This window comes from Amphiura filiformis, chromosome 14 (genome assembly GCF_039555335.1).
Source record: "Amphiura filiformis chromosome 14, Afil_fr2py, whole genome shotgun sequence".
Taxonomy (NCBI): domain Eukaryota; kingdom Metazoa; phylum Echinodermata; class Ophiuroidea; order Amphilepidida; family Amphiuridae; genus Amphiura; species Amphiura filiformis.
In genome coordinates, this window is record NC_092641.1 from 53579659 (window position 1) to 53606965 (window position 27307).

Genomic DNA, 27307 nt, shown 5'->3' on the forward strand with positions numbered 1-27307 from the left:
TGTCGACAAAATATTTGGCAAAAAATGTTTGCAAAATATATTTTACAATAACATTTTGAAAACATTTTAAAAATATAGTTGTAATGTGTTTCATACAAAACGTTTGAAAACGTTTCCATGACCTTTATATAACCCGACAATAAAGTTATTAAAACGTTTTTATCTAAACCAAAACCCAAAATATAACATGCTTAAAACCTTTTAAAGATATTCTTGTGTTTGCTGGGTAACTACGCCACTGGCTAAGTATATCCGTTAGTCTTGTTTCCATGTGCACACAACGTAGAGTGTTTGTATAAGTGATCCAAAGAGCATAACAGAGCCAAGAACTGCAAATGATACATCGTAACTCTGGGTGTACTCATACAGCCAACCTGTAACGAAAGAATGAAACAATTTAGTTAATCTCCTAATTGGACATGGATAAATTCTTTTTAATGGAGTATTTTGTGATTCTAGCATCCTCTTTTTATGGCATGTTTAAGTAGATTTGCAAGAAATGAGTGCATTCCCAAAATTTCCATTACTGGTCGATCACGATAGGATTTCGGTTCTTAATACTGAGAAACTTTCATGATAGCCCATGATGAGCGTTTTGATCTCGTCTGAGCTCTCTCTAGGGCTCTCTAGCTTTTGATTCATCAAGCTACTATGGGTCCAACCCTTATGTAATGATTTTGTGTAAACTAATCCTAACCCCAACCCTAAGCCTAACCCTAATCCTAACCCTAACCCTAACCAATCAATGACAAGTATGGCCTGTTCAAGCCTATAAGCCTCCGTGCATGATCGCCTGTCAAATTCGACTACCTCATTCGGCCGGAGAGGTTTAAACCTCACCTCTATTGGGTAGCTGTGTTAACATGCCTATGACCGAAATCCTATCGAGATCGACCAGGAATGTCCGTAGATTCTGATTTTGAGAGTTATGCATGATTATGTAATACATTGTTCCATGATAGGGGACCATGTAAACTGCCTCACCGCCTGACTTTTTCAATTCTTTTCCCTCTCAATCTCAATCGGGTGACTTTTCGTGGGACTGGACGCAGCAAATTAGCGAATTGAGATTGAGATTGAGAGGAAAAAGAAAAAAAGGTCAGGCTGCGTGAGTCTAGCCACTGTGGTGTAGTTTCGTTCTGTTAACATAACATGAACATTTGACACACACTATTTAGCACACAAAAATTAGCCGGAGGTTTCTGATGATGGTACAAAAGTCTCAACTTGTTTCCAGTTGAAAAACGTGGCGGATAAAGCTATGGATTACGAAATGCCCCTTTAACTAAACCATATGCTCATTTGTTTTTCCCTCACATTGGGGCTTCTTGCAGGGTGAGCCAGGGGCTCCTAATTTCCCACTCCCGAACACAGTGCCTGTAACCTGCAAAAAGTCGCATTCCTTCCTGCTCTGCTCGACTTGTCCAAGAGGCTTGATACATATCCAGTCCGCACACACGCACATACAAGATGTGTCACCTCACCTTACAGTGCAGGGGGTAATATAAACGTTTGACCCTGTTTCTTCCCCAAAACCCTCAACATGTAAAATACAATTTGTACATACCAGTTAAGAATCCACTTGCTACTTTTGCCAGGGCTATGAATGTAAACGACCATGACAAAACTTGTGTCAGATCGCCCTCAATGTCTTTAGCGGTAGAAAAACTAGTCACTTTCAAGCTCCCAACAGCTGCCCCGAATAAAATTGAAAGAAGAGTTAGTATCACCATAGATCCACACAAAGGGTCGATTAATAATGCTATACCACCAAGGAGAAGAGTCAGAGCTCGAATTTCATTTGATCCAAAATTAGGAATTTTCTTGTCCACGATATATCCAGTCGGGAAGAGTCCAAATAGGAACCCGATTCCACCAGAGGTTGCGAGACTTGTTGCCTGATATGGAGAAAGACCTTTGTCTTCGGCATGAGGGACGAGATAGATTAACCATCCTGCCCAAGTGTATTCCAATAAACAATTTGTGCTTAACCAGACTAAGAAGAGGGAATCTTTGAACAAACTAAATTCGCAATCTCCTGAGTATTGTTTCAACTTGTCACAAAGCAACGTGCAAGTCCATCTGGTAGAAGGCGCCTTTTCATCTTTTTCATTTAGATCATTATCAAAAGTTTGGTAGGAATTTAGTTGACGGTTACCATGGTTTTGTTCTAGCAATGCACCACATGCTGATAAATTGAAATAAATGGCACCAAGTAGAAATAGGGCGCCACGCCAGCCGTATTGGTCCAAAAGGAACTGAGTCAATGGAGCGAAGATCATGACGCCCACGCTGGTTCCCGAGATGGCCACACTATTTGCAATGGCGTAGTATTGATCAAAATAGTCTCCAATAACGCTCATTAAGATTAACACTGCGTATCGTACACCAACTCCTGACATAAGAAAAGAATACACATTTGAAATATTAAGTGACATGACTGTTATACGACTTAATAAATTGGCACAATGTTTCCCTTTTGAAACAGTGGTCCAATATGGATACCAGATGTAATGGCTGGTAGCCTATTACAGTACTTATATTGGGGTTTTCTAATTTCAAAATAACCAGCCCGTCCATGCCGTATGTCTGCATGGATGGTGTATTTGTGTTTGCCAATACGACTGCTGTATATTTGTCAGGTAATTTTATTGGTAACAATCCCGAATGACTTGCCCCCCAAAAGGTACGGACGATACATTGCTCGAAAGAAGACGCTATTAAAGCCGACCCTCGGGCCAAATGCTCATAAAAAATTCTTGCAGGCCCGGATACAATACTATTTAATTTTCAACTCGATGATTTCCCCCAGAAGCCATGACAGCATCACAAAATGTGGACCATGTGACCTGCTATCTGATACCACAAAAAGTGAGCGTAAAGTCGCAATTTTTGGTAATTTCGAGACATGCACGAAGGACATACAGACATACTAGTGGTTTGAACAGGTGCGCGTCAAAGAATACCAACGCAGTAGGCAAGGCATCTCGAAACTACCAATTTGCGACTTGCGCTCATTTCGTGGTAGCAGGTCACAAATAAGGTCCAAATGTCCATCCCTCATGCAAAGTTTACATTTATTTCTCACCTAAAGCTTTTTACTTTGAAAGTTTCAGCTTTCTGATAATCATACCCGGTTTGAGCCCCGGTACAGTCTTTGTCTGTTCTTGTGAACAATTGAGCTAACTTGCAGTTCCCTGGGCCTGGAACTAAATGCTTGTTTCAATCGGTCCCAGGTCTCGGTTACCTGTACGCGTAGGAGAACTCGGCGGAGGCGGAGGGGCATTGCGATTTCAATGTAACTAACACTGTATGCCGCCCTCTTTCGCTCACTATCACGCTTAATCACCGTTAAATAAATGATATGCTGCCCTCTGGCTTTCCAATCGTGTTTATATTGAATATACGGTATTTTGAGTATACCGTATACGATAGTCCTTGTATATGTACCGATACTTTTGCTGTTTATAGTGAGACACAGTTACCGCACAAATCATATACCAACTTAGATAACCGAACATTTGCAATGACCCCGAGGTCACACGGGGAATGTGTAAATATTGTGGCGCGATCTATAAACACCCCATTCAACTATATGATCATGGCGGCAAACATGTAGCTTCTGTTTTGATAACTTTTGGAGTGAGAATCGTTCCGAATGTCCTGCGCGCATTCTACGCATCCATCCTGCTTCTACTTCCAGCAATACCGCACACAATTTATACTGGTGTGTTTATAGTGCAAATATCTCGCGACAATGTCCTTCGGTTGAGAAGAATGTACCGCCATACTGCTAGTGTTTATGGTGGGCAAGTATCCGGATAATTTCTGACCGGACAGAAATTATACCGCAATGAACCGCACATCTTCTCCCAAAATAAACACGCTGATAGAGATCCCCTGTTTGCCAATTCAGGAGAATTCATGATCGGTAATATGAATTTAACAAAGAGATGGAACTCGCTACATATGGAAAGGTTTGGCTACAAAAACGATTCTCTTATAAACCATCTATGCAGTTTCCACCTCGATACACCTGAGCGCACAATTTCGTCCTAGCTAGCAGTGAATTGTCTCAACACTGTCATTCAATACACTATACGGTTAAGTGCATAGGCATCATATGAGCTGCGTTGCTTCTAGCTGGAAAATATGCATCTGTGATTGCTTTTTCTCAAAACCTCAAGTGTTCCCTTCATCCAATCAGATTTTTTCATATCGAACGAAAGCTAACACTTACCCCTAAAATGCTTTTTGTCATCAGGTCAACAGATGACGCAATTCAATGTTTATAGCAAGGCGAATGTGGTAAATCTGTTGAAAACGACTTATCCAAGCACATTTTTTGACCAAAATGTAGGTTTTAAATGTCAAAACCTCAAGTGTTCCTTACAATATTTTCAAATTTTATGTCATTAAATGAAAGAGCACACTTATATTGTCCATATACTAGAGTCATTAGAATTAGCAATGGCCAATTCTCTTTCAATTGCAAATCTTGTGCAAAAAGTCACTATTCACCTGTTTTGTCATACGGTTGTAAATTCAATGAACTATGACTTTGCTAAAGAGCGCTTACTAATTGATATGTTCGGCAGTTTGCCAAACTCATTTATTTATATTATGAACATTATATTTCTTACCTGTCATTAGAATAAGATAGAGTGAAATTAGAGACCAGCTATTTGAGAAGGAGCTGAGAATCAACCCGGCACCAGTAAGGATACCGCCTACCATGACAACCAACCTTGAAGGCAGAGATTTTTCCAGTGATGATGATAAAATACCTGAAATACAAAGACAATAAAGGGTGCTATTAGTAAAAGGTATTTGGCTTGAATAGGAGCTAAGTGCAACTTTCAAAATCCGACTTGAAGCCACTTAAACGCCCATAACTCGACCAAATGATATCGTAGAGCAACAAAAGAGGTATCAAAATGCGCAGGAGAAAGCTGTGCTTAATATACATTAAATAAGTTTTTGCTATATATTTCAGTTCCCGATAAATCTGACCATCTATAATCGTTTCGATACTTTATTGGTTGAGTTTAGATAGCCTGCATGTCTTGCCCTGCTTGAAATTAGTCATGACCTAACACCATAGTGCAGTTTTGTCCACGGCAAATTCACCGTGACCTTTTCAGCCATAAACCCGCTTAGTGAAGTTTAAACCGAAATATGCAGTACTAAACCATTATAGTAATCGATTGTCCAATGCAAATTTCTTACCACGTGATAATATTAATCCAATGAGCGATCGAATTGTCCGCTACGTTTTGGGGTATTTTTCACTGGTTTGCTATCATTTACTTATCATAGCGGTCCCCCGTTATTATAAGGACTATGTTAATAATTTACAAATTGACATGTAGAGAATAAACCATACTTGATTGACAGAAAGTACTAAATTTGTACCTATTACGGTTTCGTGGCACCCCTCTTGCAAATGCAACCAAGTCAGGGCGGCTCGTTGAAGCAAAGTGTGTATTGGATTAACACAGGAGTTTGGATAAGATGTAGATTTCCTTTCTGATACAAATGTATGGTTCCCCGTTATTAAAGCTTGTACGGGTTATAAATTGAAAAGAATAAGTAATTGAAACATAGAGAAAGTACTAAAATCATAGCTTTTATACTTTTTGATATATGACGCTAACTAGTTCATCTCCTATATCTACAACACAGCGCTACCAGTACGGGTCAATTGCCTATTGTGAGAGCCCCTAGGGGGTGTGCACACATGTAGTTAACAATAACTGCATGATGCACTGATACATGACTATTGTGTATTACATCAGTATTGTACCCTGTGCTTTATACTCTACCAAGGTCGGTGTGCATGGTAAGAGGTAAAGAGAACCAGAGAATTTGCAAACATTTTTAATTCAGAAAAAAAAAGTTTCTAAAATATATACTTAATATTTTACTTTAATAATACAAAATCAACACAAAACTTTTGTTATTTTCACCCACCAATGTTGGTATTCCTATTTGTTATGACCACTTCATAATTTTTTGGCAATATATTTAGTTTTGTTCATTAATTGTCTAATAGAAAGTTAGAAACAACACCAATTCTAATCGAAATATTAGTACCGGCCAGAGAATAATAGTACCGGCCCACACTGACATCGCCTGGTTAATAATTACATTGTACAGCAGAGACACTAAAATCAATACCCGGGATCGATACACGTGAATGTGCTATGCACGATTTGATATTCAGACGATAAATCTTTGGATACCGGGATAGAAAATTATGAATATCTCCCGTAAAATTCTGATTTTATATGTGCCGAACTATAGCGCAGCGTAGGCCACTCGTGGAGGCAGTCTAAAAACAGATGACCTCATGGTGTATTGTATACCATGCTCACTCACACACACAGAGGTCAGTCACCAGGCTATTGTCAAAAGCCTTAGTCGGATGTCCCTCGGCCCATTATGCGTCTCAAAACTATTAAACAGGTCGGAACAAAAAGGCCATGCGTGGCTGTGGATTCAACCTACCATGGCGATTTCTGCCATGAAGATATCGGGGCGATGACACTGTGCGGCCTCCGGCCGGTACAAAAAGTGCATGCAGGTGTGAGCTGAATTCACACTTATTAGGCTACCACAAAACTACTCAGTTTCCAGTTTGTTGCCATATTATTTCTGCTTTAAACATTAATAAGCCATGCATAGGTAAGGCGTCTTGACGTTCAGCCTTATCGATAATAAACATCTCAAAAAAAGTAACTAACCGCCTTAAATAATGACCATTATTCAAACACGAGTAATTATTGTATTACAAATCTGTAAAATGCGTTGGAATAAGAATTTATTTCTGCACATTTTGACACCTAATTTGTAGCAATTGACTAAATATTGACCTCACAGCGTACATTTAAATCAATGTAACCCAAGATTTGAAAGTTGCAGTAAATTTTATTGATTTTGTATTCAGTATAATGGAAGGAAATCTGTGTAGTGATATCTGAGTGTTTTCGAATTGTATGTAAGTGCAACTTTCAAATCTGGACCTCACTACATTAAATTGACCGGTGTTTTATTGTTTTCTGGGCTATCGTATCAAATAAGGTGTCAAAATGCGCAGAAATTAATTCTGCTTCCAACGCATTTTACAGATTTGTAATACAATAGCTGGTTTTTGAATAATGGCCATTATTTAAGGGGGTAAGTTACTTTTTTGAGATGTTTATTTTGCTTCATGTTGTGATGAACACACCCTGGTGAGAACCTTTTGTTAGCGCCGCTATATCAATATTTAGACATGGGAATTATGGGCTCCATGAATTCTTTCAGGTTTTGTATAGCTATTGCTCAACAAATGATATTAGCTTCCTACTCTTTGACATTTATTCCTGCTTTTAGTTGTAACGGTACTTTAATCTAATCAGATTTGTATGGTATGAAGGGGCCTGGTGCCTAATTATTTTAGGGAAAATAATAACAGGGTTGGCATTTTTGGGCAATGGGCAGGTTGAATTTACTGGAAGGGAAAGATTTTTTTTCTAAAAAAATGAAGTAATATTAGTGAAAAACTATTCGAAATATTTTACACATTATATAGTGTAAACAAGTACACCAAATAGCTCCAAATGGCTTCAATTGGGAATTCATTTTGAAGCATTACCCAATTCTTAGGGGCACATCTCCCCTCAGACACCTGCGTCACGTGATGGCCACCATTTCAAACTTTTCTCATCTTTATTTAATAGATTGGTGATCTGACCAATCAGAAATTCGTGGCAATACGTCTAAGGTCGGCTTCGATCAAGTTCAACATGTTCAACATTCCCTGCGACACTTTATACTTATTTATATTTTGCGCACGTGGGTAATTAAAATAGTCCATGTGAAGTTCATCATATGATATTTTAGTTGTATATATACGCTGTCGAAGTGATGATGTAACAAGATTAATTACCATAGCAATAGAGGAATACAATTTTTTGAATAGATCGCGCAGCACTAAAACGTTCACGCGGCATGTCACGCGGTACCTATGCATTGAACCATAGATGTCATAGAAATTAGTATTTTTGAAAAGAGCGGTATTGTATTCCATCTATGTTGGCATACATAAACAGGTAATTAGTGCAATGTGTTTGTAGTGCAGGGGGATCTATTCAAAAATTCCTCTATTGCTATGGTAGTTAATCCGATTATTACGTAATGGCAGCGTATATATTCTAACCTATTTCGAACCCTTCCCGCCCCCACCAAGCAATGTTGGAGCAAACATATTACGCATTTCAAATTGAGGCGTTTGGTATACAACATTAAACTGAGCAAGTGTCCCAGCAATTTTGCACTTGATTGTTAATTAGGGTGTGGCGAAAAATACTTTTTTTCTCGGATCGACTTGGAACTCTCGAAGAATTTTACATACTACTATTGTGCCGATCAGTAAGATCGGAGTATGTTTCGTCCAGGCAGTAGATTTTCACAAAATCCCTACTTATTTGTTATTTCTTACTGTATAACTCTATAATAGAGAAATCAGTAGGAACAACCTGTATTGCTATCAATAAAAATTCAAAATCTGGTTAAATATGCCCCTAAAGTGACTAATTTAGCCATATATATGTTTTTCATTGAGTTTGGCGGCCATTTTGAAAAAAGCGCCCTCAGCTTTGACATCCTGTTACCTTCATATTAATAACCTGACTTAGTAGTACATTATTGCTATCAATAAAAATCCAACATCTGGTTAAATATGCCCCTAATGTGACTAATTTAACCATTTTGGCATTTTGAAAAAAAGCGCCCTCACGGAAAAGTTCTCAGGTTACGGGCTTTTTACCCAAGAAATTCTTGTTCCCCATGCAAAACTGGTCCAGATAAACCATATGAGAATTTCTCGTTCTCCAAGTGGTACTTAGCTCAGTTTTAACCTGGTCTACTGGGAAAAGTAGGCATTTAGATGACACCCTAGCCAATATTAAGCACTTTTGGTAGCTTGTTTGGACCCTCGGCCTCCAAAACATCACCAGGAACAATATAGTATAAACTTTGTTACAATCCTTGTTCGCTACAGACATTTATTGAGATAAACTTTGTTTACAATCTCAGATAAACTTTGTTTATCTCAGATAGCCTTAGTTTATCTCAAATAATCAATAGATTAACTTATTATATCAAATGAAAAACACAGTTTACAGAACAAAAATGTCAACTCTCATTGAGCAATTTTGAACAAAAACATGAAATAAACGTTTAATGAGGATGTGTAAAAGAGATCCAAAATATAGTCCTTAAAAATGTCACAAATTTGACAATAAATGTGTTTTTGAAGAAATTTCATGGTAAACATAAATCAATGTAACTGTAAGATGAATCGATTGTTTGTGCTCTATTTTACATTTCGTCAGCCTGCTACGCTAAATGCCTAAGTCATTTTACATGTTTCTCATTTGCAATTTCGATTTTCTGAGTAATAAACCCATAATTCATCAAATTTCCAGCCGCATTCTTTATTAACTTGTGGAATACATCAAAAGAGATGTATTCCACAAGTTAATGAAAAATGCAGCTGAAAATTTGATGAATTATGGGTTTATTACTCAGAAAATCATGTTGATCAACATATATACAGGGTGAGTCAAAAATAAGTGCAATAGAGAAACGAATCCATTTTTACTTAAGAACCGAGTTGAACTTTTTAGGTTTGAAAACATTTTATATATGGTATTTCCATCAGTGACCTTGTGTGTAAAAATTAAGGAATTAGCATTTCCCGTTTTGTTTTTATGACACATTTTATAGCGCTAGCCAATTTTAATGTTTGTCCAAGAGACATCTAAAATTTGAATGTCAGCCCACTCTGTGTAAGGTAGATTTGGAACAACTGTCATTTTCTTAACCTCATTGGCATTAAAATAAAATGGAGCATCCAAAATGATATTGCCCGTGGTCTTGTTTAAGGAGAAGAAACATTATTTGTTGTTATTTTCATTTTACCTTTACTGTAAAGATGTTTATTCTCTATCAAAAACATACAAATTTGCAGACGGGTTTTTCAAATGTCAAAATGAAATGCGCGCAAATTGAAATGGAGTGAATTACAAAATATCCAGTAAGTTGGACATATTGGAATTAAAAAACTGGAGTTGGAGTCGAGTGAGGTATGAAGGACTTAAAGTAATGTTAGAAAGTTTGTTTGAACAGAAAAAAGAAATTAAATTAACGCAAAAATCAACCTTATTTAAGTTAAAGTCAGTTTCAGATATGGTGCCTTTACCGCGCACTGTGTGCTCTCATTCAAAATACATGATACCTCGTGGACAAATAACGAAATTGGGTATCGCAACAATAGGACTCATCAAAATTAAACGGTAGTTGCGATTCACTTCATATTTTCACAGAAGGTGGCCATTGAGTGTAGCATTTATGAAATCTTTCAATATGGTGAAAGTTCGATTTGGTTCTTACATAAATATCGATTCTTTGCTCTATTGCAGTTTTTTTGACTCACCCTGTAAGTGGCATTTCCTTTGCTTATCTTGTCTTTAAGACTGTCTTTAAAACTAGCAGGCTATGTCAGCTGACACATCTGTTACATTGTTATTAGACTACCCCGTAGTCCACCTGCCCATTGTGTACACAGGGAAAATATGCCACATAGTGCCAGGTTGGCACTTGCCAACTGATGCCAATGTGGCATTTGTCAGGTTCGGCCAAGAAGAATGTGCAAGGGGTACGCACAACCAGGCATTTGCAGCCACGGGCCAAATTGGCATTTGCCATCAATATCCAGAGTGTCAGAAATCATTGGCATCTGCCAATTGTACCAGGTTGGCAAGTGTCAATCTGGCAGGGGTTGGCATTATCATTTTTTGGTGATTTACAGATTTGTATTATTTTTGAACAAAAATGAGATTTTTAGATGGTTTCCAGCGGTGGTTCCCAGTGTTTTAGGCTCCATATTGTTTTGAACATACAAAACATTGCATGATCTTTGTTTTCATTGGTTTTTGTAATTTGAATAAATCAAAACAATGATTTTGTATAAAAATGAGCTATTTCTGATGATTGAATTTCTTTTTCATGTGTTTTTAATTTTATTATCCTAATTTATTTTGGAACAAAAATGCAATTTTTGGATGGTTTCCTGTGGTGGTTCCCGGGGTTAGGCTCCAGGTCGTTTTGATAATAATTATGAATTTGCAGGTTTGTACTTTGATGTGTTTTTGTTATTTTTCAAGATTTAAATTATAATGGAACAAAAACAAAAATGCATTTTTGGATGGTTTCCTATGGTGGTTCCCGATGTTTTCGGTTCCGTGTTGTTTTGATAGTAATTGTGCATTGGTTGATTTGTGCTTTCATATGTTTTTGTTACTTTGCAAGATTTAAATTATTTTGGAACATTGGATGCATTTTTGGATGGTTTCCTGTGGTGGTTCCCGGTGTTTCGGCTCCGTGTTGTTTTGATAGTAGGCCTACTGGTGCATTGGTAGTTTGGGCTCTCTCATTTGCAAGAATTAGGCGTAAATTATTTTGGAACAACAATGTATTGTTAGATGATTTCCTGTCCTGGTTCACGGTGTTTTCGGCTCCATTTATGCATTTGTGTTCAGTCGTGAGCTCCCTCAAATGCTGTTGTATGTGAAAGAGCTCTAATGACAAATTATCATACCAAACCAGTAAATGTGCACGTCGCAAAAAAAGTAGATTTAAGATTATTCAGATGAAAAATTAGTGTGTGTTTCAGTCAAAAGTAAGAAGAAACGCCATTATTAAACTTCATTTTTTGTGTGCAATTTAAATAAGACAATCTTAAAAATCACAATGAAAGATAAAACGGTTTTGTACACAATACCACGGAAATGGTGTACATATTGGCGTAAATCAACCGGGAGGTTGACAAGTATTATTAGCGAAGATTAAATTAAATGAGTTTTGAAATTTTCAGTCTTTTTTTTTTTTTTTTTTATTTTTTTATGGCTTGAAGAACTGAATCGCGTATTACGCAGCCCACCACTCGCATGGCGCAGAGCGCCACGCAAAGTTCATTGCGCGTACCGGCGCGTAATTTTATCGCAATCGCGGATAAGCCAAGTTGATTGATCGGTGACGCAAAATCACGCACGAGAAATGCATTATTTACGATCTGCATCATTTTCTAGCTCGGAAGGCGCGCGAGCAAATGGCTATCTTCTGAAGATAGCATCGCGGGCCTAATAAAGCAACAGAAAACATTTCACACATTTGAAAAACATCTGTTGTTAGGAAAGTTTGTTTTTGATGTGTTTTGTTTGTTTGTTTTTCCACTATCTACTCAAGATAGCGGTTTTTTTAATAATAAAATAGGCCTAAGAAAGTAAGAAAGGTTGACAATATTTTGTTATCTACCATTTGAAACCGTATGAACTAATTTTTTTAAAAAATCAAAGAAGTCGGAAATTTCATTTGGTATTTTTTGTACTACATGTTTGTTGTTTGTTTGCTTGTTTGTTTGTTATCTACTCAAGGTAGAATTTACGGTGTGATTTGCAAATCATTATAGGCCCTTTGCGACATCACGAATCATGCATATGCTGTCAAAAAACGCGCTCAAATCCTACTTACGGCCTGCATCATTTTGTCGGCACTCGCAAACGGCTTTACGGGCTTAATAAAACAACGCAGAAAATATTTCACAAATTTAAAAAACGTTTGTGAGGAAAGTTTGTTTTGATGTTTTTGTTTGTTTATTATTATTTGCCTGCTTGTTAGTTTTTCCGCTATCTACTCAAGTAAAATACAAAGAAATTGAGAAAGGTTGAATATATTTTGTCAGGCCTATCTACTGATGATAGCATTATAAAACCTAATGAAATAATACAAAAGAAGGAAATTATAAGACTTAGCATGAGACGAGTCAAAAGATAATTTGATATGTTTTTGTATATTTCATGTTTGTTTGTCTGTTTTTTTGTGTTTTTTATCTACTCAAGATACCATTTAGGCCTACAGTGCGATTTGCAAATCACCCGTTGCGACATGCATCTGTGAACACGCACGAGCCCACTTACGGCCTGCATCATTTACGATCTGCATCATTTTCTCGGAACTCGCAAACGGCTATCTTCTGAAGATAACATTGCGGGCCTAATAAAGCAACAGAAAATATTTCACACATTTAGAAAACATCTGTTAGGAAAGGTTGTTTTTGAGGGTTTTTTGTTTGTGTGTTTGTTTGTTTGTTTATTCCGCTATCTACTAAAGATTTTTTTTTTTTTGGATAAATTACAAAGAAAGTTAGTAAGAAAGGTTGACAATATTTTGCTATCTACTGATGATACCATTTGGAACCGTATGAACCAATTTCTTGTTTGTTTGTTATCTACTCAAGGTAGAATTTACGGTGTGATTTGCAAATCATTAAAGGCCCTTTGCGACACCAAGCATCATCTGCTGTCCAAAAAACGCGCTCAAAGCCTATTTACGGCCAGAAAATATTTCACACATTTGAAAAACATCTGTTGTTAGGAAAGTTTGTTTTTGATGTGTTTTGTTTGTTTGTTTTTCCGCTATCTACTCAAGATAGTAGTTTTTTAAAATAAAATAGGCCTAAGGTCTAAGAAAGTAAGAAAGGTTGACAATATTTTGTTATCTACTGATGATACCATTTGAAACCGTATGAACTAATATCTTTAAAAAATCATAGAAGAAAGTATTTCACAAATTTAGAAAACGTATATAGCCCAGACAAGCAACGTGTATAAGTAGGCGTAAAACTAATTTTGGTGGGTTTAATTAAATACTTTCCAGAAAAATCATGAAACGTTTCATAATATTTTTAAAAGGCCTACTAACGGTGCCTTAAATTAAATATTGTTGTATACGTTTTTCTAACATTTTCACAAATCATATCGGCTTACTGTCAATATCAATACGGCGTATTTTTATTCATAAACAAAACATTGATTATAATAAAAGTATTTTGTCAAAATCGGTAATAAATTAATTTAGGTTTTCTATTAAATATGTAAAACAAAATATGTGAAAAAAATGTTTTTTAATAATTTGTGTTTGCTGGGTTCGTGCAAGATCTCGATAGAAAAAATACGTTGTATTTTATTAAGTGGCATTATTTATTATAAGGGCATTATTTATTATAAGGGCATTATTTATTATAAGGGCATTAAGGGCGTGTATAGGCTATAATCTTAAAATACAGGGTGATTTAAAATGAACTGTACCCAACTTCAAAAATACATTCTTAGAAAACACACCAAAAACGATGTTGCACACATGAGTATTTTAATCAAATACCGTAGAAACCCGTCTATAAGGAATAGAAGCGACTGTGATGATAGCATATTTCACGCTAGCGCCCTCCACAATATTATATCATTATGGAATTTGAGCAAATCATTTACCGACACAAGCAGGTATACAATGTATTATTTTATCTTTATTTCGCATCTCACGAGCATAGCTCACTTGGCAAGGCATAAGACTTTGGTTCTTTAGATCGGAAGATGGTGAGTTCGAGCCTCATCACGGTCACACAAACTTTTATAAACAAAATATTGTTCAAACTTTTCATTTATATTTTCTTGCATTTTCTAAAGACTCCTTTCGTGATCATTTTTTTTTCATATTTAGTTTAATTTATTCTATTGTTTTTCTTTTATTGTTTCTTTTCTTTGTCTTTTTTTCTTGTTTAATTTTATTTTTTCTTTATTTTTCTTTGATTCATATAATATTGGCAGGATAAGGAGAGGAGGAACTAAAGACCCATTCAGTGATTTGCTCATCCGGACGATCGTAAAAATCATCAAAATTCACCTTTGTCATTGTCATAGATGTGGTAACATAGCCTGCTAGTGGTTCAGCAGAAAACCGTGTGACACATAATATAGGCCTACATTTGGCTACATTTTATTATACGATAAATACGAATTTATTAAACATGGTAACAAATATTCTCTAGCAGATCGGTTATACGATGGAACTGGTAGGCATAGGCCTATTATAAATTCGGGATATTAAATATCTTCCTGACGAGACAGATCTGCGCATGTGGTCAAAGACGATTCCTTACTAGCCACAGACCGTCCGCTGGAATTAGTTGAACATGAACCATTCGCTATGGCTGTTGGTCGGACCTCTCATCTCTCCACCTATAATCCCCGACATTGCCCTTATGAACTCACATCCTCCTGTTTTATTTCAATACGCTGGCGAAGTTACGTAATAATCGGATTAACTACCATAGCAATAGGTGAAAACAATTTTGAATATACCGCGTTATACACTGATACGTTCAGGCGGTACCTCTTCATTGAACCATATCATGCTGCACCTGTAAGATCTTTGAAAAGACCAGTATTGTATTCAATCTATGATTGCAGACATACACAGTACAGGTGATGAGTGTAACCTGCTTGTAGCGCAGCGCGATATGTTCAAAATTGTTTTCACCTATTGCTATGGTAATTAATCCGATTAATTACGCAACTTCACCAGCGTATAATGGCCGAATAAATTCTGACCATCACTTGGCTTGTTGGATTCGTCTATACTACAATTCGCTGTCGAAGTGACGTAATAATCGCAATAACTACCATCAAGCAGATTGCACTAATCACCCGCGTATGTCACCAAACATAGATTGAATACCACTCTTTTCATAAATACTAATCTTACATGGCGAGTGATTAGCATTTCTTTGACAACTATGGTTTAATGCATAGGTGCCACGTGAACGATGAAGTGCAGGGCTATATATTCGAAATTGTATTCATCAATTGCTATGGTAGTTAATCCGATTAATTACGTCACATCGACAGCGAATAGCATATAGTATGGGTTCAAGTGGAACAAAAAATAGTGTATGTCCATTGCTAGCTATGGTAATTAATCATGTTAGTGTTTACATCACTACTTCGGTGAAGACAAGAGAAGTGTGCCTTCTCTACCAACGCCTGTGATATAACAGGTGCAAGCGAAACAAAATTGAATGACCAGAATAGTTTCCTTTGTCAGATGAATTGATTGAAGTTTTGAAGACACTCTATCATTCTTGATGGGACAATAGATTCAAATATGGAATAATTATTATTCCTCATCTATTTTTTTTTATTGAAAAAACTGCAATTGTGGCAACAGAACAATATTTATTTTGATTTCATTTCAAGTAGAAACAAAATCGTGCTTAAGCCAAAAACGCACCCTACCTACCATTCCTCAAGAATTGGGATGGCACAAAGGTGCAACATAGGTTTTTATTGCAAAGACGAGGACAGACAAGTAGTTACAACACATCTGTCTAACCGTGGGTTTCGCTATTATTTAGAATAAATGCTTTTACTAGTTTCTATAAAACCACAAAATTACTAAAAAAACAAAAACAAAAACTAAAAACAAAAAAAAAAACAAAAAAAACACCTAAAATTAAAAGTAGAAAGGTAGATTTGAAGAAAGATAAAAAGAACATGTCAAAAGTTAAAATTAAACGAGAATGAAAAACGGAACCGGTGCCCGGACCATGCTCTCTTCAGCATGTCTTCAGTTCCAAAGTCTGACGCTCTATCAATTTAGCTATACGATCCTGATATACGAAACAGTCGTTATTATGTCAATACAATTGATTGGTGTTACAACATACTTAGATGGAATGCATAGCCACCCAGTGCCAGTATATATTTGCTCAAACTCCAAATACAACAAGCAACCAATTTTATTGAGGGCGTTTCTTAGGTATATCCTTGTAGACGGGGTTTTACGGTATTCTGTTCTACAACGGTTTGATCACTCAACTGCCCTCAGACGCTTTTAGTTCAAAATAAATTGCGCATGTTTATTTAAAAATGAAAATAAGATGAATTGATAAATGAATAAAATTTAAATTAAATACTTACCGACATTTAAATAATTTTGTGTAGCAAGCTGTAATAGGGTAGTAGGTTATGTTTCCTATTATTTGTGAAAAATTCTGTTCTCAATTACGAGTGATATTGCACCAGCACCATTTCTATTTGCATTTAAATTTCCCTCTACAATTTCAAGTCAACGAGTCCTTTGTTCTACATGTATTATTTACATGTAATCTTTGGAAACCTGACATTGTCATAACCGTCATAATATATTCAATTTAGTGATACAAAAGTTCAACAGTTTAAAAATTGTAAAATGTATACGACATCGTTTTGTGTCAATTTTTATTTATTTCGTTTGTACATAATCTGATTTTCTCAAAATCAACTGATTTTACAAAAATAATGTACGACAAACGAAAAAATGATTATGTCGAATAACACCAATAATGAAACTGCTGTTGAAATATTAACCATCAAACGGTAGGTCTACTCGACTCATCTTACTCATGGTTGTAAAAGAAATAGGCCTATGTAGCCCCCCCCCTCAACACAAAGGTTGACAACCACGAGAGTAACCAAATCTTTCAAAGGTCCCCTTTGCAATGATTTTTCATCAAATTTACGGTTATTTACCCCCCTTTTCATGCAAATTCGATGTCAACAAATTAAATAGACCCTACACCATATTTTGCCAATTTCACGATCCTTGCTTAGACTGGATCCTTCAGTCTTTCAACAACTACGCACGGTCATCAGGTTAAGGCAATGTGAAAAATTGTGGGTAAATAAAAGGCGCCGCCATTAGAGGCCAGAAGGATTCAGGCTAGTCCTTGCTGCTGGTAAAAAAATAACCCCTTTTCCGCGCAATTTCAATTTGGTAACTCTCATGGTTGTCAACTTTTGTGTTGACTAGGGTGCCGGGGTAGGCCTAAGGCCTGTATAGTCATTTTCAAATAACCGCAATCTACAGCTGCTAGTATAAGTTCTGAAGAAAGTTTTATATTTTTTGCTGACATTTACCCGAACATTTATTTTAACCTACGTCATGTATATTCCTGAAAACAGTCAACAGCATGTACTTTTCAAATAATTTAGCTATTCTATTTTGATAATTTCATAATAGTTGAAATTGTAACAAACTGACATAAGAACACCCCAATTATGTTTTACCTTTTCATTCCTATCGTGCTTTTAAACCTTTAGATCATTGAGCTGCTGAAATATGCTTATCATACGAGTACGAGTTTAACATGGCTGTGTACTCTACTCCCCATTCCAGAAAAATACAGAACTAATTTTTTGAATAAAAAAACATTATCCTAGTAATAAAAGTCAAATTTTGATATCTAGCCACTTTTTTTTATTTATTTCCAAAAACATGCGTTTTAGGGTGTTTTCCGTATGTTGTGATAATCAAGCCCAAAGACTTGAACTAAGAATAATAACATTTTATGCCTTCTAATTTTTGGAAAAGACATGTTTCATTCTTATATAAAGCAACCATTTATTAAAGTAACACAAAAAAAGTGAAAATTAGATCAAAATTTCGGCATATACTGAAGATTTTAAATTCTTAGATTTGTTCCAAGTTTGTGATTTTCGTGACTCGGTTGTCAGAAAACATGCCGAAAATGCATGTTTTTGGCTCTTTTTCAAGATATTAGTGAAATAGTGAACTTTTTCTTTTATCTCCAGTTAGGACTAACTAAAGGATTAGGATTTCGCTATGTTTCATTTGCCAAAACAGGATAATATTTTTTTAATCGCACAAAAATTAGTTCTGTATTTTTCTGGAATGGGGCGTAGACACTGTTTCTTTCGCGAAATTGAGTTTTTTGAAATGTATTTACTTTGTTATGTTTTTCATAAATACAAGAAAAAATAATCCAGATTTGTTAACTCTAACTGTTCTATTTTATGGATTTTATTTCACTATTTCATTTGTTTCCGCAATTTAGAAGGAAAGGAAATCTTTGTTGTACCATCGGGGTACACGCGAGGAACAACACATCGCGTTTTGTAGTCGCGCAATTTGTTAACGCACGGATACGCTACGCATACGCAACGATTATCTGCATGCGCGGCGCATCTTATGGAAGCACCACGGAAGCACTGATGTCAAAAAAACCTTGCGGTCAAAGGGCTCCGTTTTAGCTACTGTGATTTTTTTTCAAGTTCTCTCCCCCGATTTTAACATCAAGATATGAAAAGATTTCGCCCAAACTTCTCAAGGGGCTGTGGATTTACTCGATGTTCACGTAATGTAAGGAAGAAAGACGAGAAATGCCGCATTCTCCTGTGATCTTTGATCAAAGTGCAAAATGTGACCACTTTAAACTTCAACTGCCTTTATTTCAATGTTCATTTTCTCGGTAAAATGACGATTTAGGTACACGATAACTCATCAACGCATGATCGACTTAAGAAACGTTTTTCTCATTTTCTTATATTTTAGTCTATTTCCAATTTTAGGCATCATTTTGTGCAAATAGGCGTTTGTGAATTTTAAAAAGTACATTTTGATGCTTTATAGGCCTATGGTCAATATCTCAAAAAATAAGGCTAATATCAAAAAACTAAAAATAATTTGGAAAGAGTGTTTTTTTTTGTTATGATGTACAGAACAAAAATTGTCAAAAATTCATTTTTGTAGGTAAAAATCAAACAAATAAAAAACAGACAAACAAACATGGAAAATACAATAATATACCAAATTATCTTTCCGACTCGTCTCATGCTAAGTCTTATAATTTCCTCTTTTTTTTTTTTTTTTCATTAGGTTTAAAAATGCTATCACCAGTAGATAGGCCTAACGAACAACCTTTCTCATTTTTTTTGTATTTTACTTGCGGAAAAACTAACAAGCAAACAAATAAATAAATAAACAAACAAAAAACATCAAAACAAACTTTCCTGATAGACGTTTTCTAAATTTGTGAAATATGTTCTGGCCGTAAATAGACTTTGAGCGGGTTTTTTTGAGCAGATGATGCTTGGTGCCGCAAATCACACCGTAAATTCTACCTTGAGTAGATAACAAACAAACAAGAAATTGTTGGTTCATACAATTCCAAATGGTATCATCAGTAGATAACAAAATATTGTCAACCTTTCTTACTTAGGCCTACTTTCTTTGTAATTTATCAACAAAAAAAAATCTTTAGTAGATAGCGGAATAAACAAACAAACAAACAAAAAAAACTCTCGAAAACAACCTTTCCTAACAGATGTTTTCTAACTGTGTGAAATATTTTCTGTTGCTTTATTAGGCCCGCAATGTTATCTTCAGAAGATAGCCGTTTGCGCGGGCGCCTTCCGAGAAAATGATGCAGATCGTAAATGATGCAGGCCGTAAGTGGGCTCGCGCGTGTTCACAGATGCATGTCGCAACGGGTGATTTGCAAATCGCACTGTAAATGGTATCTTGAGTAGATAAAAAACAAAAAACAGACAAACAAACATGAAATATACAAAAACATATCAAATTATCTTTCTGACTCGTCTCATGCTAAGTCTTATAATTTCCTTCTTTTTGTATTATATCATTAGGTTTTATAATGCTATCATCAGTAGATAGGCCTGACAAAATATATTCAACCTTTCTCAATTTCTTTGTATTTTACTTGAGTAGATAGCGGAAAAACAAGCAGACAAATAATAATAAACAAACAAAAAACATCAAACAAACTTTCCTAACAGACGTTTTCTAAATTTGTGAAATATTTTCTGCGTTGTTTTATTAAGCCCGTAAAGCCGTTTGCGAGTGCCGACAAAATGATGCAGGCCGTAAGTAGGATTTGAGCGCGTTTTTTGACAGCATATGCATGATTCGTGATGTCGCAAAGGGCCTATAATGATTTGCAAATCACACCGTAAATTCTATATTTTTTTTTTTTATTAGTTCATACGGTTTCAAATGGTAGATAACAAAATATTGTCAACCTTTCTTACTTTCTTAGGTCTATTTTATTATTAAAAAAACCGCTATCTTGAGTAGATAGTGGAAAAACAAACAAACAAAACACATCAAAAACAAACTTTCCTAACAAGAGATGTTTTTCAAATGCGTGAAATGTTTTCTGTTGCTTTATTAGGCCCGCAATGCTATCTACACAGTTGGAGGGCCATTCAACTTTGACGCGCTATTATTAAACTGTACGCTATGAATACGCACACAACGAAAATTTAAATTTGCTTGATTTGGGTTGCAGTTTTAAAAGCTTCCAAATTTCTCTCTACAACTCTTAATAGCTATATATTTTATATATAACTACAAGAAAGGCTTTCAACATTCCATATATGTTCACAAAAAATACCGTAACTTTGCAAAGAATATGATATGGGCACATAAACACAAATTTTTGTCATGAATTGAGATAAAAGAGTAAGAAAAACTGCGTTATTTTAAAAATGGTGCGAGTTCATAAATCAGGAATTTGCATATGATTAGAAACATGGCTTATTATCCTCATATTAAAAAATCAAGATTTTTGGTTGGTTAAGACAAAAACCTGCCGGGATGAAAAGGGTATTTTACAAGACGGAAAAATACCAGTAAACAGTAGGCCATGCGACAACAGCATTGAGAAGGTTCATGCGAGCAGTGTTAAACTGCGAGCGCGTATTTCACTGAACGCAGATGAATGGCGCGCTTGGGCGCAACAAAGTCACGCGCGTGTACTCGTTCATGGTGTCAAGTCACGCGGTATTGTTATGAAGTTGTTTACTTAATTTTCGTCGATGGGCCTAATCTGGGTAACCAATTTAAACTATTATAACAATTTAGAATTTTAAGTTCAAAATTTGGGACAAAGACTAATCGATAGATAAAGGTTGAAATTACTTGTCTGGCTAAAAATTAGAATGATTAAAGCGTTAAGACAGAAAATATCCGGGTTAGAAGTCCTTAGCAACGAAAATAAATTTGAAGGTAAAGCAAACGCAAAAATCACGAATTCTAACGACAAAAGTAGACAAAATGGAAATCAAGTAGAGAATTGTGAAGATATTTTCTAATAAAACTTATTTGTTAATTGCCCAAGATGATTGGCTACACATAATACGATACATTTCAAATCGAAATTTTCCGCGGAAAAGTAAAAAGCATACCCAAGAGTGCGACGGTCATTTTTGCCAAGGTCGCGTCCGTTAATAATTTGACCTTTAACAGAAAACGCGCATGATGGCCCTCCGACTGTACAGAAGATAGCCGTTTGCGCGCGCGCCTTCCGAGCTAGAAAATGATGCAGATCGTAAATAATGCATTTCTCGTGCGTGATTTTGCGTCACCGATCAATCAACTTGGCTTATCCGCGATTGCGATAAAATTACGCGCCGGTACGCGCAATGAACTTTGCGTGGCGCTCTGCGCCATGCGAGTGGTGGGCTGCGTAATACGCGATTCAGTTCTTCAAGCCATAAAAAAGTAAACAAAATTAAAAAAAAAGACTGAAAATTTCAAAACTCATTTAATTTAATCTTCGCCAATACTTGTCAACCTCCCGGTTGATTTACGCCAATATGTACACCATTTCCGTGGTATTGTGTACAAAACCGTTTTATCTTTCATTGTGATTTTTAAGATTGTGTTATTTAAATTGCACACAAAAAATGAAGTTTAATAATGGCGTTTCTTCTTACTTTTGACTGAAACACACACTAATTTTTCATCTGAATAATCTTAAATCTACTTTTTTTGCGACGTGCACATTTACTGGTTTGGTATGATAATTTGTCATTAGAGCTCTTTCACATACAACAGCATTTGAGGGAGCTCACGACTGAACACAAATGCATAAATGGAGCCGAAAACACCGTGAACCAGGACAGGAAATCATCTAACAATACATTGTTGTTCCAAAATAATTTAGGCCTAATTCTTGCAAATGAGAGAGCCCAAACTACCAATGCACCAGTAGGCCTACTATCAAAACAACACGGAGCCGAAACACCGGGAACCACCACAGGAAACCATCCACAAATGCATCCAATGTTCCAAAATAATTTAAATCTTGCAAAGTAACAAAAACATATGAAAGCACAAATCAACCAATGCACAATTACTATCAAAACAACACGATACCGAAAACATCGGGAACCACCATAGGAAACCAGCCAAAAATGCATTTTTGTTTTTGTTCCATTATAATTTAAATCTTGAAAAATAACAAAAACACATCAAAGTACAAACCTGCAAATTCATAATTATTATCAAAACGACCTGGAGCCTAACCCCGGGAACCACCACAGGAAACCATCCAAAAATTGCATTTTTGTTCCAAAATAAATTAGAATAATAAAATTAAAAACACATGAAAAAGAAATTCAATCATCAGAAATAGCTCATTTTTATACAAAATCATTGTTTTGATTTATTCAAATTACAAAAACCAATGAAAACAAAGATCATGCAATGTTTTGTATGTTCAAAACAATATGGAGCCTAAAACACTGGAAACCATCTAAAAATCTCATTTTTGTTCAAAAATAATACAAATCTATAAATCACCAAAAAATGATAATGCCAACCCCTGCCAGATTGACACTTGCCAACCTGGTACAATTGGCAGATGCCAATGATTTCTGACACTCTGGATATTGATGGCAAATGCCAATTTGGCCCGTGACTGCATATGCCTGGTTGTGCGTACCCCTTGCACATTCTTCTTGGCCGAACCTGGCAAATGCCACATTGGCATGTAGTTGGCAAGTGCCAACCTGGCACTATGTGGCATATTTTCCCTGTGATATATACTCTGGATATTGTATTTAAGCTTAAAACTCTGATTTAATTAATGTGTGCACAATTGATAGATTTTCACATCTGATCAGTCAACCTACTCCCTCTGTTTGTAATTTCGGGGTTCGCTATCAATAAACTGGTAGATTCCAAAATCAGAATTGTTCAGTATTAAAGTGAGCCGTTATAATTATGCAAGATAATGTTGCATTCAATTACTTTTATTGTCACTAATCGTCTGATATTTTTAACTCTTTATGACCATTTTACTATTGAATACTTTAATTTTAATAAACATCAGTAAAATTTTGAGTTCAACGAAATGGGTTCATCATGACTAATAATAACATATTTTTAATACATTTCGACTATGGCATAGTCTACATTGTTATATGAAATAATGAGAACTAAAAAGTAATTTACCAACAACTCCTCCAATGACCGTCATAAAAGATATCGTGTTTCCAATCACCCACACAGGAACGTCAAAATACACGGAAAGAGTTGGTAGTAACACACCAAGACTCTTGAAGATACCTTCATGCAGTAATCGACTGAAGAATGAACTACCAACTATCACCCATGCCCAACCACCATCTATGTTCCTGTGATATGATGCCGTCGACATTTGGTTACTTAGTCATTATTTTTCCTAGAGATATTTTTTAAACTGGAAAAGCTCTGCAGTCCGATATTATTAAAGTGGTTATTACCGAAGAATGTGCATTTGGCGCAATCTAACATAACATGAAAAAGGCCAAATAAAAAAATTATTAGTTTCACATCCGCACCCAGGCTTTCCGGGATCAGTCTTTTTTTTTTTCTTTCCAATTTTCCATATGTGACCGTCCACCACAAACCAGCCGTAAAGTCGGCCCGGTCAATTTTGTTTTATTTCGTGTTTAAAAAATATAAATCACAAGCAATAAAATGGTATATCGTTTGACTTGAACAAAATGGTACCTTATTTCAGTTCAACATGTGTTACCTATATGATATGATGATGGTGAAATAAACTTGAACTTGAACTTGTGTCTCATTCCACATTGCTGGTAATAAATATCAAACAGTCATACCTGGCGGTCATTTCAAATCATCCCTAAGTCAACAAGGTTCAGGAATGTCCTCTCATTGTTAATTGTTGGTTATACATACCTAGACAAAATACAATGCTTTGTAATCCACCACTTGAACAGGATGTAGCCAAAGCAAACAAAGACTATACTAGGGCTATTTAAGAATTCTATAGACAGGTTTGAAAGGTGTTTGACTGGCACTAACAAAATGAGGTACCTTCATGGACATTTTGCTCTCAGAATACAATTAATTTGGCCAACTTTAGGTCTGGTTTGTGGTGTACGGTCACATATTAAATTTTAAGATTCTAAATACTTTTAAGTGTCAGGGTTTACTTAAACGCACAAATCACGTGTATTTGCGGTGTATACCCCTTCGACAAAATGCTTAAAGAAAACCATGGTAAGTGTTAAAGCTGATAAACAAATTTATTAGTCAGCATGAATCACTTGCTGAAAAATGAAAACTGCTGTAGCAACAAACAAACAAATAACATCACTTTCCCAACCATGGTGGGGAGGACGTGAAACGAATTTTTAAACCTAAATGGCCTAACCTTGTTGTTGAAAGCGCCAACATTCACATTAACAACAAAAAAAGTAATGCCCAGTGACCTTTAAGTTGAGTACAAACTGATTGAAATCAAAAACTGGCGTTTCCCTGGCTGGTGATCCCCTGGTGATGGATCATGGAGTACGAAGTTAATACAAAAAGAAAATTCAATAGCAACTTATTTCACTCAACTTGGTAACTAGTACAATAATTATTGTTTTCACTTCAATGTACTGTGCGTATTAAAATAAACAGTTAGATTCCTGGGTTATTTTACAACTGGAAAATTACTGGCGTGTGACCAGTAATAAGGAATAAGGACCCATGTGGCTATTTCTGTGGGCTGGGTAAAAATGCAGCTGCGCAAAATATATTAAAATCAAAACAACATGAAAATCACGTTTCGCCACTTTCTTCCTAGTAATTCGCTGCCGTAGTGCACGTTAGTAACCATTCGTTACTGGTTCAAGCCTGGGCTCATACACCTGTTCCGAATTTTGATATGCCATAGGCTTTGTGTTGTGACCATTTCGATCAGTGGTTCGTAACAAAGAAAAGAATGAGTGATATTCGCTACTTGCACGGTTCCGCCATTATGCACTATGTGCGGGAGAGCCTCGAACTGGCAGCATACATGAATGGGAATTGAACTAGTCATAACGTTCTGTGTAAGGTTACATAATTCTTCCTTTCATGTATGCTGCCAGTTCGAGGCTCTCCCCGCACATAGTGCATAATGGCGGAACCGTGCAAGTAGCGAATTCTAACGTGCACTACGACAGAAAATTGGCAGACCACCTTGCAGACTCCGTTTGGCAATCGTGTGATTACTTCGATTAACCAAGTGGAATGGTTCACAAGAACTCCTGATCTTACACCACTGGATTTCTTCTTGTGGGGCTATCTTAAATCAAAGGTTTTCAGAAGTCCTTCTGTGCGTTTATTCTCGACCAAATGAGAGCTGCACAGTATTGGAAGGAATGAAGGAAGACCTTGATGAATTCCAAAGTTGACATCCTCATGTACCACAGACCTCTCATTTAGACGTGGTGTGAGCAGTGTTGTGGAATCTGCATAGAGAGGAATGATAAAGAAAGTGGTGAAACATGTGATGTTCAGGTTGTTCAGATTCAGATTTTAATTGACTTTGTGCACCTGCATTTTTACTATACTCGGCTCACAAATATAATTTATTAATGGTCACACGCCAGTGCTTTTACAGTTGTGTGAGGAAAAGATGCTGATTCAGTCAGCTGGAGCATTTCGACCAAATACCTATAATACATTTTAATCTAGTTAGTAGTGTGATGTGCCCCATCGGGGTAAAAGCAGGGGGCGGCAAAAAAGAAGAGGCGGCGGAAGAAGAAGGGCGGCAAAACAGGGGCGGCAAAAACGAAGGGGCGGAAAACAGAATTAGGAAATAAAAAAGGGCGGAAAAATTTGATAAAGCATAAAATGTTTTGAAAAAATGGTACTATACATCAAAATGTGCTGCTTTTAGGGCGCTAACACCTGAAACCCCTTTTTTTTTGCTTTTCACTTTTTCAAACGACCGAAAAAAAAAAAAAAATTGGGGGCAACCTTTTCGGGCTGTTGAGGAAGGGGCGGCAAAATTGAATTTTCTTCAGCTGCCACGGTACGCCAATGTAGTGTGATGTGCCCCATCGGAGTAATTTAATTTGATCATTTAACTTTTAAAGTTATTTCATGAGAGATGGGAATTCCCTTTCAAGTAATCATGCAAGAGTTTGTGTAAAAATAATATAATTTGGTGAATTCCGTTTTGAGCAGAAATACAAATTCAATCATGTCTATTTGTTGGATCATGGAAATCACCATACCTCTCAATGTGACCCTTGTATTGCATGATGTGGAAAATTCCCCTTGGATGTATTAAGGACAAGGTGATGGTTGTAGCAGGAATATTGGTTATAGCTGGGGAATTTTCCAGTTTTACTACTTTGGTATAAAAGGTGAAAGCAATAGTTTTCTCGTGGCAGATTTTATGAAGTGAGTTATTGTAGACTTTGAATGTGTTGGTGGTATAATGTGCTTCAAAGAGAGGTGCCTGTAAACAGGGATGTGAGCCTGCTGTGGACCAGTTTGCATAGCTAATCAT

At 36.1% G+C, this 27307-nt stretch overlaps 1 protein-coding gene across 1 annotated transcript; it reads right to left on the bottom strand.

Moving 5' to 3' along the window:
• LOC140169077 (monocarboxylate transporter 12-like) lies at positions 1-24256 on the bottom strand. Its single transcript, XM_072192354.1, has 4 exons — positions 23983-24256; positions 4644-4787; positions 1568-2395; positions 1-374 (listed from the first exon to the last, which is right to left on the bottom strand). The coding sequence occupies exons 1-4, from the start codon at positions 24185-24187 to the stop codon at positions 256-258; spliced, it is 1296 nt and encodes a 431-aa protein (XP_072048455.1). The 5' UTR covers positions 24188-24256; the 3' UTR covers positions 1-255.
• Positions 24257-27307: the final 3051 nt, after the last annotated feature.